The sequence below is a fragment of the Parambassis ranga genome, chromosome 15, assembly GCF_900634625.1.
Source record: "Parambassis ranga chromosome 15, fParRan2.1, whole genome shotgun sequence".
NCBI lineage: Eukaryota > Metazoa > Chordata > Actinopteri > Ambassidae > Parambassis > Parambassis ranga.
Window position 1 is genome coordinate 22,083,070 of NC_041035.1, and position 18,705 is coordinate 22,101,774.

At 47.1% G+C, this 18,705-nt stretch overlaps 3 protein-coding genes across 3 annotated transcripts in view; all 3 read left to right on the top strand.

Annotated features, from left to right (window-relative positions):
* Positions 1 to 1,149: 1,149 nt before the first annotated feature.
* On the top strand, positions 1,150 to 6,772 carry prph2b (peripherin 2b (retinal degeneration, slow)). Its single transcript, XM_028423805.1, has 3 exons — positions 1,150 to 2,396; positions 3,234 to 3,480; positions 5,550 to 6,772. The coding sequence occupies exons 1-3, from the start codon at positions 1,816 to 1,818 to the stop codon at positions 5,748 to 5,750; spliced, it is 1,029 nt and encodes a 342-aa protein (XP_028279606.1). The 5' UTR covers positions 1,150 to 1,815; the 3' UTR covers positions 5,751 to 6,772.
* A 2,097-nt stretch (positions 6,773 to 8,869) lies between these two features.
* Positions 8,870 to 10,270, top strand: LOC114447474 (potassium voltage-gated channel subfamily G member 3-like). Its single transcript, XM_028423755.1, has 2 exons — positions 8,870 to 9,444; positions 9,625 to 10,270. Exons 1-2 carry the CDS (start codon positions 8,870 to 8,872, stop codon positions 10,268 to 10,270), a joined length of 1,221 nt encoding a protein of 406 aa, XP_028279556.1.
* A 4,487-nt stretch (positions 10,271 to 14,757) lies between these two features.
* tspan14 (tetraspanin 14) overlaps positions 14,758 to 18,705 on the top strand; it is a 4,260-nt gene continuing 312 nt past the window's right edge. Inside the window, exons 1-9 of the mRNA XM_028424225.1 lie at positions 14,758 to 14,956; positions 15,423 to 15,503; positions 15,985 to 16,035; positions 16,123 to 16,269; positions 16,359 to 16,529; positions 16,624 to 16,749; positions 16,827 to 16,877; positions 16,945 to 17,058; positions 18,484 to 18,705. The exon at positions 18,484 to 18,705 is cut by the window's right edge and continues 312 nt beyond it. Coding sequence (XP_028280026.1) covers positions 15,423 to 15,503; positions 15,985 to 16,035; positions 16,123 to 16,269; positions 16,359 to 16,529; positions 16,624 to 16,749; positions 16,827 to 16,877; positions 16,945 to 17,058; positions 18,484 to 18,549 — 807 coding nt within the window. The 5' untranslated portion in view covers positions 14,758 to 14,956 and the 3' untranslated portion in view covers positions 18,550 to 18,705. The remainder of the gene's footprint in view (positions 14,957 to 15,422; positions 15,504 to 15,984; positions 16,036 to 16,122; positions 16,270 to 16,358; positions 16,530 to 16,623; positions 16,750 to 16,826; positions 16,878 to 16,944; positions 17,059 to 18,483) is intronic.

Genomic DNA, 18,705 nt, shown 5'->3' on the forward strand with positions numbered 1-18,705 from the left:
GTGTGTGTCTGCAGAGAGAGAGAGGGTGTGTGTCTGCAGAGAGAGAGAGGTGTGTGTCTGCAGAGAGAGAGAGGTGTGTGTCTGCAGAGAGAGAGAGAGAGAGAGGTGTGTGTCTGCAGAGAGAGAGAGAGAGGTGTGTGTCTGCAGAGAGAGAGAGGTGTGTGTCTGCAGAGAGAGAGAGGTGTGTGTCTGCAGAGAGAGAGAGAGAGGTGTGTGTCTGCAGAGAGAGAGAGAGAGAGGTGTGTGTCTGCAGAGAGAGAGGTGTGTGTCTGCAGAGAGAGAGGTGTGTGTCTGCAGAGAGAGAGAGGTGTGTGTCTGCAGAGAGAGAGATGTGTGTCTGCAGAGAGAGAGAGGTGTGTGTCTGCAGAGAGAGAGATGTGTGTCTGCAGAGACTCCTTTTACATTTCAAGCTTTTCTGATAATAAACCTTTGTCCTGTAAACCTGCTACTTTCTTTCTGTCCTTCAACTAAACCTTCCCCGTCCAACAACAACCAAGGAGGAACCAATATTCATTAACCTAACCCCGCATTCAAAAATCTGGAAAATAAGAATGAAATAATAATATTAATGAAATAGCAGAAATACAAATAATGTCAATAATATAATATCACAGAAATAATGGCTTCAAATAATAAAACTGATCATAAACAACTACAAAATACTGTTACAAAACTAAATACCATCTCAGCTCAGGCTCAGCCCTCTGAACCCAGAAGTCATGTTCTTCTGGACCGGGTCACAGGTGCAGCGCTCGCTCTCTCTCTCTCCCTCTTTCAGGTGAGGACGTCATGTCATTCAAACTTTATCAAATGTCTCCAAAAGTAAAATATATTATACTACTCAAGTAAAGTAGTCAAATTATGTTTAATGTTAGATCCTGCAGAGTATAGTTCAATATTTATTTTAAGTGTGCGTGTGTGGGGTGGGGGGGGCATGACAGAAACAATTGAGAACCACCACTGGTGGTCACCACAGTGACCACAGGGGGGCAATAGAGGGTCAGGAAGATAATACTCATAAATAATTGACCTTAAAACCCCCAAACATTACAAAAGTAATGACATTCCAATGAAAGTGTGGAGTTTGTGTTGCTGCTCTGTGCTTCTGCAGGTGGTGGGGATGTCTGGGCCTCCATTAGTAAATGAACCTCAAGCGTAGAAAAACATCTGAAATCATTTTTTATTTCTGTCAAAAGTCAGGAGGAAAGAAGCAGCTGAAACCCTCACATTAAAAACCAGCAGCGTGCAGTTGGGATAGTCTGTTGCCATGGTAATGCTTATCGACCGAAAGTCTTTTTTTCTGTGTGCTGATTGGGCAGAGGAGGTTCACCGGTGCTGGGGTAAGGCAGGCGGGCCGCTATGGAAGTGAAACGCACGGCGAACTGTGACAGCCGTGAGGAGGAAGTTGCTGCTTAGCATCAAACCAATTATCAGTAAGTGGAGGGATTAGAGGCAGCAGCTGATCTGCTGGTAATGAGATCAGAGTTGGAGGGTTTAGGATGACGTGTTGCTGCACGCTCACATTCACACCTCAGCGCTTCCTGCAGGAAAGCATCAGAGCGACAACCACCTATTCACATGAAAATCTGGCTGTGATTTAATGGCATAACCATCAAAGCATTATGGACAGTCCTGACCGGCAGATCAACATTATGGGTCTTAAAGCAGAAGTTGTGGCCAAGTTGAGTTCAGCTGCCCTTTGCACCGGATTAAAACTCTGAGACTGTTGGATTGTCGAGCAGAGGAAGCGGTTTCTTACTCATACCTGACGTTTGGTGACTATTTATTTTAGTCTGTGTTGTCTAAGCCGTGAAAATGCCGTTCATGCCACTGAAGTTCAACCTGCAGAAGCGGGTGAAGTTGGCTCAGGGTCTGTGGATGCTCTACTGGCTCTCGGTTATTATGGGGATCCTCATCTTCAGCCTTGGCATCTTCTTCAAGATTGAGCTGCGAAAAAGGAGCGAGATGATGGACAACAACGAGAGCCACTTAGTGCCCAACCTGCTGATCCTGGTGGGCATGCTGACCTGCGGGATCAATGCCTTTGGAGGAAAGGTCTGCCATGACTCTCTGGATCCCATGAAGTTCTCCAAGTGGAAGCCGATGCTGAAGCCGTACCTGCTGGCGTGCTGTGGCTTCAACGTGTTGCTGTTGCTGGTGGCACTGCTCTGCTTCCTGATGCAGTTTGCAGTGTACCTGACCCTGGCTGAAGGCCTGAAAAACGGCATCAAATTTTACAAGGACACGGACACACCAGGACGCTGCTTCATGAAGAGGACGCTGGATATGACCCAGATCGAGTTTCGCTGCTGTGGCAACAACAACTTCAGGGACTGGTTTGAGGTGCAGTGGATCAGCAACCGCTACCTGGACATGAGCAACGACGATGTCAAAGAGTGAGTACGCAAATACTGTATTATTGATCAAGCTGTCACTTCGTCCTTCCACAAATGAGAGATTTGAAACTTTAACTTTATTAAGTTGTGATTCAAGCAATGTGAATGATCCTGTCAGACTTGCATAACTTTCTTTCCGACTCCCAGATTGTTCTCGAGAGTGGTTTTGGGGTCACTGTGAGCACAAACTGGGATCATCTGTGAGCTTCCTGACAGATTAAATCATGTCATTGTCCTCCAAGTTATCCAGCGGTATGTCTCGTTAAACATTCAGTGAATTTGGTTTAAGGCTCAGTGGAGGATCAATGAGGAATTAAGGAGGTAAAAGTTACCGTTCAGGAGCTCGGTGTACGGCTGTGCTTCTCCCCTCTTAAGACTATAATCTGTCAGGATCTGATTCCACCTCACTGCAGCTTATACTGCTGCCAACAGGATGAGGTGAAACCAAACCAGGACACACAGGGTGCGCTTCTTTCTCTAACCCTAACCCTGACCCAGGGATGAATTGGTGGACACCACAAACGAATGCAAAGATGTCAGATGTGATCAGTAACGAACGTGTCTGACTACCTGCAACCCATGCCGAACGTCCATGTTTGCGTGATTCAGTGTTAATGCGTTTAGAAGATAGTACTCCCTCTGAGATGATTATTTCCATGATCCAATTATAACCTCCTGTCAGCAACAGGCTCCACCCACCAGCTCTAATGACAATCACGTAAAGGCCCCACCCCTTTCGAGAGACTTCAGTGACATTGCAGAGGTGTTTGGGGGGTGGGGGGGTGGTCGGGCAGCTGCGTGGTGAGTGTCTGACCTCTGGTCTGTCTTTGTCCTCAGTCGTGTCCTCAGTAATGTGGAGGGCAAGTTCCTCATGGACAGTGTCCCATTCAGCTGCTGTAACCCTGGCTCTCCTCGGCCGTGCATCCAGCACCACCTGACAAATAACTCCGCCCACTACGACTATGACCACCGCACTGAGGAGCTCAACATCTGGACCCGGGGCTGCCGCGAGGCCCTCTTCTCCTACTACAGTAGCATGATGAACAGCATCGGGGCACTTGTCATCCTCACCATTTTCCTGGAGGTAAGACCTACCCTCACCCTGCAGGGGACAACCAGCTCCACCCACGTAAAGCACCAGGCTGTAGTATTTAGTGCCATCTAGTGACTAAACTGAACGACTGTTAATGCAGAAACATGGCAGTACCAGTTTTTGCTGGAGCAGACATGTGAAACCCTGATGCCATGGATTTTGTGGTGTCCACAGAGGCTGCCAGGAAACAGGTTCACTTAGCATAAAGACAAAAAGGAAAAGCCAACATGTCTCTGTGCAAAGGTACCAGCTCTTAAGCCTCCTGATGCAGTGAGTGAGTGTGTATGTGGAAGAGCCCAACACCACGAAATCCAGTGAACCCCTGAAACATTCACAGAACCTACGACGAGCTGCTGACAGCAGGCGACATTCCTTAAAAGAATCCTGTGGGAGTGAAGCTCACACAGAGAAGGAAAGACTGGTCTGGCCTGCGGACACACATTGACCCTGTCCACATTCTGCCAGAGTCCACTGTGTGCTGAAAGAGTCCAACTATCACCAGAATCCAATGCATCCTGGGATATGAAGGGTCCAGCTGATCCCTCCTTCCTATCAGGGGAAAAGGGTCAGGAGTTCTTTAGATGAGCAGAGGTTGATATAAAAGCAGAAGACTGTTAATCCTGGTCCGAGCTCTACCTGGATTTGTAAACGAGCTGTGGTCCCTAACCCTCTGCTATTAATCCTCTGATTTAATAGAAGATCGCATACCTGCAGTAAATGAACCAAAGTGACCTCAAATGCACCAGATTAACAGCATAATTGATTAGTGAGTGATTAGTGTTAGCGTCAATGTTTGCTGGGTCACGAAAAATCCCTGCAAGAGCACCAACCTGACTCCATTTACACCGGCTGTTTGTGTTTAATTCAGCAACAGGGCTTAAAATGATACTGATATGCTAACACATGACACGATCTTTGATCTGTACAGCAGTGTCAAAACTCTGATCATTGTGATTGGTTGATAGCTTGTGATAGGTTGGTGATTGGTTTGACGTGTTTGAAGACATGCAGCTGTGACTCGGGACTCAGCTGCAGGTCGGCTGCTAAGGTGGCGGGGTGTTAAGCTGCTGAGCGGTGGTCAGGCTCACTGAGGATCAGGAACTATTTTGGGGGGGGTTAATCTGCCAGCAGCAGCAGCAGGTTGCATTCTGGGAAGATCAGGATGAGGGACAGTTCCTAAGAGCAAGACGCAATTTTGTTATCTGGGTCACAACAACATGTTTGACCTGAAGGGTGACGGCAGGCTTTAAAACCAACATTCTGAAGTCCGTCCCTCAGAGGTAAAACCCCAGAGCTGGACTTCACCTGTGAAGTCTCCTCCAACCAGCAAAGGTGCGCCTGGCCTGCTAACCAGCTAACATACACTTTGCAAACATTCCCTATAAACTGGATCTAGGGTCCCTCCCCTTCACAGCCAGGTCCACTCAGTACAAACCCGCTCACACCAATCACAGCAGTTCATCCTAAGGGAGGCAGGCTTTATGTGACGGCCTGCTGTTTGCCTCCTTCAGAAATATTTGCAGCATTTCTAATAGTGCCTTGGATTGTCACATTTTTGTACCTGCTCCACTGCACCGTGTCTGGATGTGTTGTTGATACTAGTCTGGTTGTCACAATGTTTGTCCAAGTGTGTCCATAGGGAGTTTATTCTGCATCAGTTGCTACTGCTGCCTGAAACCCAGCTTGAATCCACAGAGATCAGACAGGTTCTTCTCATAGAACAGACAAAGGAATTCCTTAAGGCCCTGGCTTTTGAACTTCTTTCTGCAAAACAGCCGAACCTGCTGCCAGACGACATCCAGTAGAGCTCCGGCACCCCTCGGTGCTCAGGCAATACTTTGGATGGCTGGCTGGGCAAACTCAAGGTTGAATTTTTTTTCCAATGCTGACCTGTGAAATCTACTGGAGGCCATAGTTTCCTACTGTAAAAAGTCCGAGTTAAAGACCAGTGTAAACAATCTTTGGTCTCCAAACAGTTTTACTGTTCGAGGATGTAGAAACTGTGAGGGCGGTGCTCAGGCGCTGAAATATCATGCTCACAGTCCCTGTTTCTTTGTCAGTCGGCAGACATGGCGGGACTGAAATACCTGAGCACGGCTCTGGAGACAATGGTGGACCCCGAGAACCCGGAGTGTGAGAGCGAAGGCTGGCTGCTGGAGAAAGGCGTCAAGGAGACCTTCAGTGAGCTGCTGGCCAAGCTGAAGGCGCTCGGGAAGACCAATCAGGTGGAAGAGGGTGCGGCTGCAGAAGCGACCACCTGAAACCCAAACCACTATTGAGAACTCATGTCTCCCCCTCCCCTCACCCCTCTTCCCTTCACCCGCCACCTCCCTCCCAGATGACAGGGAGAGAGAGGGACAAGGTCTTCTTGTCTCATGTTCACCGTGTGTTCACATACTAAACATACAACACATACTCTCTCAAAGTGAACAAGTAATTTTAAGTTACTGTTGATATTTTCTGTAAATATGTCGAACACATTTTATTTTTGAAGAGAAACTGGCTGCTAAAAAAAAACACCACCCCCTACCCCACCCCACCCCCACCATTAATATGTCCTGTTGGACGATGGGCAGACGCCGTCCAGCCTGAAGGCTGGTGTCCATCTGAGCCCAACCGATACACCGCCGATCAGCTGACATCCATTGTGTCTGGCACTACTTTAAAGTGTTGCAGTTCCTCAGTTTGTCCATCAGGGGGCATGCACTATGTCCTTTTGTACGTTTAAATGATTCTTGCCAAACATGTTTGTTTATGTGAAAAAAACAACCACCAGTGAATGTCTTGATATCGGCGTCTTTCAGAGGTATCGGTTGGGTTCTGGTCTTTACTGTCGCTGTCCGACCTCTGACCCAGTCAGTCGGCATGGAAACAGACCGCCAAACATTACAAATAATAGGAGTGCTCAGCACTGCCGCTTTTGACCAGCAGCAGGTGCATACATACAGCTCCATGGAGCCTGTGTATAGAGAGGTATATACTGATGTAATACAGCAGCTGAGTATACCTGCATGTACCTTTCTGTGTGTCTGGTCAGAAGTGTTTAGAGATGGGTGTACACACAGGGTAAATACAGGTCTGCAGATTTTACAGAGTTGTAAAGTATATATAGGTGTAAATACAGGTACTTACAGGAGGATTCGTGAATTTTATTTGGACATTTTTAATCTGATTTTTTTATGAGCACACAACTTCTAACAAATCCTACATGTGTGTATTTTTGTTGTTAAAGCGATAGGGCTGAGCCTGGCAGACTAGCCTCAGGGAATAATGTCTTGTGGGTGCCGTCTGCAGTCAGGCGAAGGCAGGAGTGTTTTTTCACCAACACACACACACAGCTTTCCTCGGCGTCAGAGCTCAGAGCGTGTGGACCTGCTGTCAGTCCTCTAGTCTGATCAGCTGTGTAGTCTGTAAAGAGTCAGTTTGAATGTTTCTGTTTTTGTGATGTTTTCAGTCAGTTGTTGTGGGTTGGTTGGAGCTTGTAGTCGCTCTGCTGTGTATGATAAAATCTATAAAGAGATTGTGACTGACACCAAGTTGTTTGACTGGTCTTTTCTAAACGGTCGTATGAAGGCGTGTGTGTGTACATCTACAGTCAGACTAATCATACGTGAGTTTTAGAAATGTATTTTGACCGTTTTATCGTAACGTTTTTCAGGTCGTTACAGCAGTTAAGCAGATGAACAGTTAATCTGCTCAAAGGAACAGATTAGCTGTTGATGTCAGCTGAAGGCCAAGGACATGACGCAGGGAGGAACCTGGAGGGTGGGGGTGGTGGGTGGGGAGGCCCCCCAGAGGCGGGTGGAGCCGTGTCCCACTCTTCTAAAGGACACGACTGAATCCCTGGTTGTCTTATGTGTGACACATATATGGACCACAGCCCATTGACTGTTTACAACGGTGGACGAAGCTTCGCAACGTCTGATTGTTTCTGAAGCTTCCATGTTGGCAGCGCCACAGTCCACCAGAACCAGAACCACGGTCCACCAGAACTGGACAGAGAGAGGGAGCAGGTGAAGCCGTGTTGGGCAGTGATGGTTGTATTGCACACACCTGTCACTCAAAGGGGTTTCACCCATGATATTAACACGTACAGCGGTAACATGGCTTTCTGCTGTAAAGTTCATGGAGGTCTGACGGTGAGACGGTCTCTTACATTGGCTAAGTCTGCACCTCGGAGGTCGCTGCTTGCTGTAGCCACAGACACAGAGTGTCAAAACAGCAAAACCACTGCTGGTCAAACCAAGCAGGATTCAGAGGTCAGAGATTAAAGTGAAGCTGAGGAAGAGATTTTCACTCTGATCCTTTTAACACATCACGCAACGTGATACACAGCCTCTCCAGAGCCGCATTTAGGCCCCACGGTCCTATAATGGACGCCCAGAGGAAGTCACTTCAGTTCTGACAGACCGAACTTTATGGCTGCGCTTTCTTAAACATACAGTTAGACCATTTACACACGTCTTTGCTCATGTGATGTACTTTCATTTGACAGTCTGTACAGTTTCAAACAGAGCTCTTCTCCTTCAGAACTCTGCTTGCTTGGCTAGCACAACCCTGCATTACTTATTAACTTATTACTTATCACACTGGACAGCATCGCTCTCTCAGTTTAACTTCCTGACCTCGCTGCATGATTGGTCTGAGGGAAAACATGAAAACACACACACACCACCAGCAGAGGGAGCCAGATCCACAGACACCAGTGAGTGATTCATTTAGCCTTTGATGAGTCCTGAAACATCACATTTTAATGGAGCGTATCAAATGTCAAATGTGGTGCTAATGGAGATCAGCTCTGACAAAAAAAGGACTCTGATGAGGACCCAGACATTTAAATTCAGTTTCTGAATCAGCTCAGATGGACTGAATCATCACCTGATCCTCCTCCTCTCAAACAGGATGGGGAAGGGGAGCAGGGGGAGGAGGAGGTACTGCAGCTCTTCTTCCCTCGCAGATTTAACACTGAGAAGGAATGAAGCAGTCAAAGTGGATCCAGATGCGATGCGCCAGTGAAGATGCAGATTTCTGGTGAGTGACTGAGCGAGGTGCTTAATCTCAGGAACAAGTTTGATTTCAGTGCTTCTGCCACAGCAACAGACATCAGTCTGAAGGTCTCATAGAATCTACTTCATGTTGTTTTTCTGGCACCTTTTTGTCGGCCTGATGGTCGGGCGCCGCTGATGAGTGGGCTTTCAAAGCAGCCGCCTCTGCTTCACAGACAAACACTAAAGTTTGTTCAGGAACAGAAGAATCTGAAGCAGCGCTGCATGTTCTGAAGCCTGCAGGAGGAAGCAGCAGCAGTCTGTTCTACAGGGCTTGTTTCCCAGCTCGGGTAACAGCTGAAGATAAAGTTTGCACACTTTTAACTTAAAAGAAGATGAAGTTTGGCAGCAGTCTTTGCACCCTGAATGTCGGTGGTCGCAGGTTCTCGCTGACAGCAGAGCTGATGAAGCACCTGCCCCTCAGCAGACTCAGTCGGCTGCATCGTTGTGTCTCAGAGTCTGAACTGCTGGAACTGTGCGACGACTACGACCGTGACAGGAATGAGTTCTTCTTCGACCGGCACTCGGAGGCTTTCAGCTTCATCATGTTGTATGTGCAGCATGGAAAGCTGCGCTTTGTGCCGCACATGTGCGAGCTGTCCTTTTACAATGAGATGCTGTACTGGGGCCTGGAGAGCTCTGACCTGCAGCCATGCTGCCAGCGTCGCCTCGACAGCCGCATGTCAGACTGCTTTGTCCACTTCTTCCCTGAAGAGGAGCCGCAAGTCCAAGAGAAGCCCCAGAGCCGCTGGGTGGAGAGGATGAGGAGGACATTTGAGGAGCCAACATCCTCACTGGCGGCACAGATCCTTGCCTCCGTGTCAGTGGTCTTTGTAGTCATCTCCATGGTGATGCTGTGTGCCAGCACCTTACCAGACTGGAAGGCCACTGAGACCTTGGACCAGCACAGGTAGGACACATCCATCTGAAGTGGTTCTGTGTAATTGCACTTTGTACGTTTTACAAACTTGACTCTGGCATGCTCCATGTGTGAGATCATTCTTGGTCCTTTCCTCGGTCTGACTGGTCTTCATCGCTCATCCTGATTAGTTGTCTCTCATGAATCTGATTGGCCCTTTCTTCTCTGCAGGATCATTGAGGCGGTGTGTATTGGTTGGTTCACGGCTGAGTGCGTTATCCGTTTCCTCGTGTCTCACAACAAATGTGAGTTTGTCTGTCGTCCTCTCAACATCATTGACCTTTTGGCCATCACGCCATACTACATCTCTGTGACTGTGACGATCCTGACGGGGGAGAACTCTCAGCTGCAGCGGGCTGGGGTCACACTGCGCGTCCTGCGCATGATGCGGATCTTCTGGGTGATCAAGCTGGCACGTCACTTCCTAGGCCTGCAGACACTCGGGCTGACGTTGCGGCGCTGCTACCGTGAGATGGTAATGCTTCTTGTCTTCATCTGTGTTGCCATGGCGATCTTTAGTGCACTGGCCCAGCTGCTAGAGCACGGCCTGGACCTGGAGGCTGGAAACCAGGACTATGCCAGTATCCCTGCTGCTTGTTGGTGGGTCATCATCTCCATGACGACAGTGGGATATGGAGACATGTATCCGGTGACGGTGGCTGGCCGTGTGTTGGGTGCCCTCTGTGTGGTGAGCGGGATTGTGCTGCTGGCGCTGCCCATCACTTTCATTTACCACAGCTTTGTCCAATGCTACCATGAGCTCAAGGTGCGCTCGGCTCGCCTCACTCGCAGCCTGTCGGCCGAATTCGTCAGCTAGCCTCCACAGCGAAGGGGGCAACCGACCTAATGACAACACAAATACTGCAGATTGTGTTTGACCTACAAAATAAACACAACTTACCAGAAATATGTTAATATTTCTCATTTGTAGGGCGATGAAAGAGACGGCTGTTCGAGGTAACACACCCCCGATAGACTTTAACTGTGTATAAATCCTTCTGAGCCTTTGCGGTGACAAAAAAGAGCTGGGTCCAGCTCCTGGCTCTTCTGCTTAGTGTTGTGGAACAGGTGGAGGTTTTGGTTGGTGGAGCATGTGACAGTTGAAATATAATCACAGGTGGGCCCTGTGAGAGTCTATCAGAGGACTCGATCGGACCGATCTGTCCCGCAGCGCATCCCCACAGGACAGACTTTACACCAGACTAATGGGCAGCGGAGGGTTAACCCGGCACTGTCACTGGGGACCTCAGTTTCCATGGTGAAAGCACACTCAGAGCAGGAAGTGTTGAAAGCGTTTGGTTTGAACATCAGAACAGAGTGTGGAAAATCTGACTTAGAAATCTGAACTATGGCAGCTTTTAAACCGGGGCACAGCCTCAGGCACAGACCATTAACCTTTGACCTTAAACCAGTTTTAGTTCTGACATAAGTGGAATCCCTCATTAAAGGAGGAGCGCGGGCTTTTACTGTTACTGTTGAACCTGTGAGCGGCTGAATGTCAGAGAACCTCTGTTTCCTGATCATGTCATTAAAGGTCTCTATGGGAACATTGTCTTATTTTGAGCCAAGACAGGAGGACACTCTATATCAAAAGGAGCAGTCAGCTGTGAACTAAACGACTAAATGAATATTAATGACTCATAAAAAGTGTCAGCAGTATTAAACAGTCAAACACAGCGGAGACTCATTTTAAACACAAAGTTCATTTATTCTGACAAAAATCAGACTTCTATTTATTTCTGTTTTATTTTACATGAACCTCCATCTTTGTTCTGCAGTGTTTTAAAAATGTATTATTTCCGGTCAGGCGTCTCAGACAGCTTCTTGCCGGGGCTCTCTGGGTTAATCTGAAGTCCTCAGGAGCAGCAGTTAGCATGGTGTTGACCAGCTGAGGTGCCACATGTCCAGGTGTTGGTGCACTAAGCAGGTAGAGATGTAACTGAATGGGAGTGAGCCTCCACCACGGCCCCAGGTAAGACACATACACCACATGACCTCTGGGACAGCAGCTAATGCTAATTCTAATGCTAACAGGAAAACAACAAACCAGAGAAAATCAGGACAGTGAGGAGTAAGCTAAGCGTTGATAAATCTGCATGTGAGTGATCAATGATTAAAGGTGGGGTAGGAGCAACACGTTAGTTACACGGTTTCACATCAAAACAAAAACTATGGATCACCAGTGGAAGCGGCAGAGCTCTGAAAACATCATCCGATCACGGTGGTGGACCAAAGCATGGTCCCATCGGCCTGTCTGTCACACGGTCTGCCTGCTCCTGTTGGTCGCCTGGACGCTGAGGTCATAGTTCAGCCGGACAAACATGGAGAAAACTACAAACTACAGAGAAAAGAAAAACTCTTTGTAAAAGCAACTGCCAGGAAAAACCAGATCTGTTGTCGTCTGTTCAGCGCGGACAGAAGCTTCCACGCTTTTCTATGGCCGTTCTCAACATGCTCCATTTCCCCTTATGTCCTGATGAATGAATACTTATTTTATATGATCGTTAACAAACAGGAGGCCCTGATGGATGGTGTCCTCTCTGCGGAGTGTCTTCTACTGCACAGAGACACGTTTCTCCCTGGAGAGTTTCAGCAAATTTAAATATAAATGAGTTTGAGCGGCAGCAGCTGATCCGGACTTTATGAGTGTTAATCCACATTTAATTGACTCAGATTATTGATGATCATCTGGTCAGGCCATGGGGTGTGTGTTTGTGGATCACACAGCAGAATGAATGCATGAGATCACTTCCTGTTTTCCCTGATAAATAAACAGATACATAAATAATGGGGTCTGTTGGGGATTGATGATGTATGTGCAGTATTGATGAATTCAGCTTTTCACACGACACAGACACTGAGCCTGGGGAAGATGATGGCTCTCACAACATGTCAACAGGGCTCCTTCTGTAGGAGCACACCGGCCCTTATCTTCTGAACTATGAAGCTGAAAGCAGACGACCTGTGGGGATGCCACGACCCAGGTAGGTGGGCAGGTGGGGGAAGCTTCATTCTGCTGAGGAACTGTGACGACCTCCACGTGTTTTAACAGACACACTTTGTGTTTCCACTCGTGCTGCCGCTCAGATTTTCAGTGGCTGTAAAATGGAGGACGCCATGAACAGACGTCGGCTGTGCCTGGAGACAGAAACACACTCTTTTTACTTCATACCTCAGACCGCTAACTGTGACCCGATACTCTGAAACCTATTCACACACACGCTCTCAGCCGGATGAGACAAAATGATCCAAACACTGTGCAGTGTGAAATATTACTGGCTCGGTTGCCATGGAGAATCTGACAGAATGCTTGAGGCGAAGTGTCACGATAACAGATCACACACACACACACACTGTGACCTGGTTCTGAGTCAGTGTGTTCATCGGTTCTGACTTAGATATGCTGACATTCTCTGCCCTCTGATTGGCTCACTTGGACGTATTAGGATGCCGAAGCTTCACAGGTCAAAGGTCAGGCTGAAGTCAGGAGGTGAAGATATTCAGTGTGAGTGTGTGTCGGTGTTTGTTTGAGTTGACAAACTGCAGCTGATCTTCATCTGTCGGTCTGACCCAGAATTCTGTTTCATTCTGTTACCATGGTAACAATGAACACAGGTCACCATCTCCATGGTAACAGCGGAATTGTAGCTGAGAAGGCTAAATGGTATTTAAGGGATTTAGTGAACTGAGGATTTGATCAACACTCCATGATCTGTCGAGGGTGAAGCGCTCACTAACAACAGATAAAGTGTTCAAAATAAGACTGTAGCTCGAGCTCCGACCATGTCACCGCTGCCTTCTCATAAGCTGGCACATTTGAACCTCCTAGATAGCACAGCGCTGAGAGAAGCTGTTCAAGAGTTAAACTCTACAACAGGCTCCCTTGATTACCTGCCTACACATGTTCTTAAAAACCTTTTACCTGCATATCTTCAGATGTGTTGCAGATAGTAAACTATTCTCTTCAGTCCTGAAATAGCTAAGATCAGCGCCCACCTTGACTCCATGCCACTGAAGGTCACCACCAGGCCAGAACCCTCCGTGTTCCCCACTCAGACCTGAACTTTAACAGCCATGTAAAAGCCGTTACTAAGTCTGCCTCTGACCACCTGAAACACATTGCTAGGATCAAGATCTGTCCAAACAAGACACAGAAACTTCTTCATGCTTTCATTTTCAGCAGGCTGGATTATTGTAACGGCGTCCTCACAGGTATCAGCAAAACATGCGTCAGGCAGCTGCAGCTGGTCCAGAATGCTGCTGCTAGAGTTCTGAGTAACACCAGGAAACTGGACCACATCACACCGGCCCTCAAATCCCTGCACTGGCTTCCTGTGAGTCAAAGGATCCAGTTCAAAACTTTACTCCTGGTCTACAAAGCGCTGAATGGACTTGGACTGAAATACATCCTGGACTTATTGGCTCCCTGCGAACCATCCAGACGCCTGAGATCATCAGGGACAGGCCTGCTGTGTGGACCCAGGATCAGGACCACACAGAGTGAAGCAGGATTCAGTTATTCTGCCCCTCGCCTGTGGAACAAACGTCCTTGCCTTGTCTTGCCTGTCTCAAGCACACCTGATGCAACCCATCCAGGGCCAATAGGTTGTTTTTAACCATTTAAAGTGTTCTCGTGTCATTTGTTTATTCCAAACGCCTGAAAAATCAAACATTTTGCCAATAAACCCAAAATGCATGAAGTTGAGTAATTCACACTGTACACTGGTGTAATAACAGAAACATTAAGGTGTTGATGAAGGTTCTCAGTCATCCGGGTCATAACACAGAGAGAAGATGGAAAACTCTTCCAGTCCAGACACCTCGCTTCGATCTGCTCTACAGAAACAGTAAAACTTTTCTGTTCATTTCCATTACAGCTGTGGCATAAGCGTTACTTTTGGTGACGGTCTGATAAACATGTTGAAGGTAGGAGGTCTCACTCTGATGCACTTCTTGTTACATTACTGTAACTTCTCTTTACAGTCCGATAGCAGCCGATTAGTTCGGCAGTTTCTCATTAAAACGAACAATATGAATCATCTGAAGCTATAAAACATAAAAACATCATCAGTCCTCCGGGTGGACCCTGTAGGAGGATTGGCTGGTTGTCTCTCTCTTCCTGCTCTGTGCACAGAGAGGTACGTGCATGATGGCCGAAGTCACAGACTGGTTGGAGGCGTGGCTTCGGGGTGAGCTCCGAGAGAAAGGGCGTGTGTTTTCTTTAAAACCTGGCTGACTCTGAGCGTTAAAACCTCCTCCCCTCCCTTTAAGTATAAAGAAGAGGAAGAGGACGAACTCCTCCGCGGCACTGACTGTTTCTCCGCTTTCACGCTGCACGTCACCTCCTCTCCCGCAGGGGGCTCTGCTGCGGTGAACTTCAGCCGACAGCAGCCGGCACAGAAGAAGAGGAAGCGTTTGTTTCGAAGCACAGAAGTTTCGTTATCAGCAGGTATTGATTACACAGCGAGAGGAGTCATTGATCCATCGACCGGAGTGATTTGAGGTACGTCTCTCTGTGTCGGACAAGCCTTTATCCTCAGTTTCAGGCCGCGGGAACATTTGTCTTACTTTATTTACTTTTTGTTCTGAGTTAGCCTCCGTGCTAACATAGCATTAGCCACTTCCTGTTCACTCCGACCAAGCACGAACAATTTAACGGTACTTTGACGGAACCGCGTCCGTGTAACATCAGCAGTGATGAGCTGATCGATCAACATCAAGGCCCTTTAATTACTCCAAGTTACTTAATTACTGTAAACGTGTGTAAACAGTTACCAAGCAGTATGTGTGTGTGTATCTGTGTGTGTATATATATATATATATATATATATATATATATATATATATATATATATATATATATATATATATATGTTTCAGTGTGTGTGTGTGTGTGTGTATATATAGAATATATATTTCAGTGTGTGTGTGTGTGTGTGTGTGTGTGTGTGTGTGTGTGTGTGTTATAGATGTACTACTATCGCTATGAGAACGCTGAGGTCAGCTGCTGCTACAAATACCTCATGTTCAGCTACAACATCATCTTCTGGGTGAGTTTCTGCACACACACACACACGCACGCACACACACACACACACACACACACACACAGATTTCACTCATGAATTTAAACTTTCTCTGCTAACAGGAAACCTGTAAGCATAGTCAGCCTAACTTCCTGTAACACTGGTGATTTCACTCTGTAATGAGTTCAGAGGACACGTCATGGTCTGTCTGCCTGAAATGTCTCGTGAGACCACGCAGTCTTCATCATTGTGTTGCATCACTGTAAGATAAGAGAGTGCATCGCGGTAGTGTTGAAGTTTGTGTGCACTGAACAGAGCTTCAGTGGTGTTGTCTCTGCTCTCTGTGTCTGGTAACAGAGTGCTGTCAAAGACTTCCTGTGTGGTCAGAGGAACAGGAAGCATGTCAACATCATGTGAAACCTCATCCTGCAGTCTGTGCAGAGCTGCTGCTCATCTGTTAGCTCTGTTCTGATGGATCCTGATTGTTGGTGTCTTTGTGTTGTAGCTGGCTGGGGTTGCTTTCATTGCAGTGGGATTCTGGGCCTGGAGTGAAAAGGTGAAACCTTTTTTATGTTGAGCACTCACCAACAGTGTTGCTCTGCTCTGCCTTACACGTTTTATTTTTTCTGGTCCGGATTTACAGGGAGTCCTCTCAGACCTCACCCAGGTGACCCGACTGCATGGGTTTGACCCCGTATGGCTGGTCCTGGTGGTCGGTGGAGTCACCTTCATCCTGGGTTTCGCTGGCTGTGTGGGAGCTCTGAGAGAAAACATCTGTTTGCTCAAGTTTGTATGTTAAACATCTGATGAGTTTATAGTAAGGGTAAAAACTTTGCACTTGACATTTGTCGCAGGTTAATTCCGTTGACTTCTCATCAGTTTTCAGGTGTCATTGGCTTGATCTTTTTCCTCGAGCTGACAGCAGCGGTGCTGGCTGTGGTCTTTCAGGGCCAGGTCAGAGAGTGGATTAATGATTTCTTCCTGCAAAACATCAGAGCGTACAGAGATGACATCGACCTGCAGAACCTCATCGACTCTCTGCAGAGGATGGTAAGACTTCACAGAAAGATGTTTCCCACCAAAACTGATCCGTTTTTTAATAGAACTGTTGCTATAGAACCTTAACACTTGTGTTTTTAAACAGAACCACTGCTGTGGTGCTCAGGATCCAGTCGACTGGGATTTGAATGTGTACTTCAGCTGTAACGAGAGTCACCGCAGCAGAGAGAAGTGTGGAGTTCCCTTTTCCTGCTGCCTCACAGATCCTGCCGTGAGTCCGTGGTTATAAATACTGATCTGTACAGATTCTGCAGTTGTTTCAGATTAATTCAGAGCCGTCTGTTTCAGGACTCAGTGGTGAACACTCAGTGTGGCTACGATGTCAGAACCAAACCAAAGGTGAGCTCACCTTCTGTCTGACTATTCCAAAACTGCCCTGTGTTTAACTCTTGATGTTCTGGCACAGAGGGAGTGGAATGATTCCATCTACACCAAAGGCTGCATCACAGCATTGGAAGACTGGTTACCAGGAAACCTCTACACAGTGGCCATCGTCTTCATCGTCATCTCTCTGTTGCAGGTATGATACGGTTGGCTGTTACAAATCAGCAATGATCAATAATGCAACTGCAACTTTATTTATATTGCATTTTAAAAATCAGTCAGGTTGACCAAAGTGCTGCAACATTTGAAAGATCAATAGAATAAAAAAACAATATGTTACAATAAATACATTTTAAAACACGAAATAGAAAAATAAAAAGAATAAAATCAGGTCAAATGTCAACGTCTCACTGCCGGCCAATGTGAACAAGTGTAGTTTAAGAAAGGTTTAAAAACGTGTACAGAGGAGGCCTGTCTGCTGTACGAGGCTCAGAGAGGCACAGCAGGGCAACACCATTCAGATACCTGAAGGCAAATAAGAGTAGGCTAGGTCTCACTACTAAGCCAGGATCCATTTTAAACCCAGGTTCACAATCTGTTGCTGAACAATTTCAAATCATTCAGGTCTGAACGTTCAAAGACAGCCCATCCTTCTTCTTAAGGGGAAGATAGATCTGGCAGTCATCTGCATAACAATGAAAGGAGATGCCCTGTCACCTGAGGATTGAGGTCAGGGGGAGCAAAGACTAAGAAAACCTGTGTACCCCTGTGTACACCCCTGTGACGGCAACAACACCCCCACCCTGGGCTGATGTGCAAGGAGAATTAATGTAGCAGCATTCCGGAGGCAAGAGTTCAGCAAAGGCCCTAGACTTACCGGCAGTTGCCCACGTCTCCGTAATGCGGAGAAAAACCAACCCACTGGACACGAAATAATCATGGAGGGTAAAAGTCTTGTTAGACCCCGTTTACACACACACAGGTGACTGTTCCTTCGTTTCTGCCTTTCATTTACACATAAACGGAGTGTTCGCCCCTGAAAACGAATCTTTCTAAAAACTCAGGCAAAGGTGGAGATTTTGGAAAACGCCGTATTCGTGTTTGAATGTGAACTGACAAAAAGAAAGAAAAACGGGGTTTCGCAGTGCGATCTGTTTTGTGTAGTACGGCTGTCAGAGCAGCTGTAGTCTAGTGATGGAAGCATTCCGGGCAGCGTCCTCTTACTGACAACTTTAGAACCACTTCTGACTCAAAGAGCCAGAGTGCCATGAGGCTTCTGATTGGCTTGCTCGGCTTTCTCCTTCCTACACTGCCACCCACAGGCTTGGTGTGGTCATGATTGCTCTTGGGAGCGTATTTATATAAACTGAAACTTTTTTGAAAATGACATGTGCACGGTGTTATTTTGGAAAACGGAGGGAATGTTTCCTGCCGGGCCATGTTCCATGTCCATCGTCCAGAGAACACAGGACTGAAGATCCAGCAGTGTTTGGCGATTATACACCAGAAGGGAAAAATGAACATTAGAAAAAATAAATACTTAAAAAGAACCGGTGTATCAATAATGATCAATAAGGATGTTTGTATTACACATTAGTAACGATCAGTAACTCTGTTGCAGATGGTGGGGATCTATCTGGCTCGGACTCTGATCACCGACATTGAAAAGGTCAAATTTAGCCACTGACCTGAAACCGGATCAACTTTCTTCTTCTCTTCCTGGCTTTGACGGCATCTGCCTGTGATGATGTCACTGCTGAGACGCCGCGCTCTGTTGTTACTGAGTGCAGGTTTATTGTTCTGTTTGTTTTCGTCACGTAATCTCTGCACCGACTGCCTTTCC

Coding starts and splice junctions, on each gene's coding strand:
- prph2b (XM_028423805.1), top strand. CDS start 1,816: ATGCCGTTCATGCCACTGAAGTTCAACCTGCAGAAGCGGGTGAAGTTG. Junction 2,397..3,233: donor AGCAACGACGATGTCAAAGA/GTGAGTACGCAA, acceptor CTTTGTCCTCAG/TCGTGTCCTCAGTAATGTGG. Junction 3,481..5,549: donor TCCTCACCATTTTCCTGGAG/GTAAGACCTACC, acceptor TTTCTTTGTCAG/TCGGCAGACATGGCGGGACT.
- LOC114447474 (XM_028423755.1), top strand. CDS start 8,870: ATGAAGTTTGGCAGCAGTCTTTGCACCCTGAATGTCGGTGGTCGCAGG. Junction 9,445..9,624: donor GAGACCTTGGACCAGCACAG/GTAGGACACATC, acceptor TCTTCTCTGCAG/GATCATTGAGGCGGTGTGTA.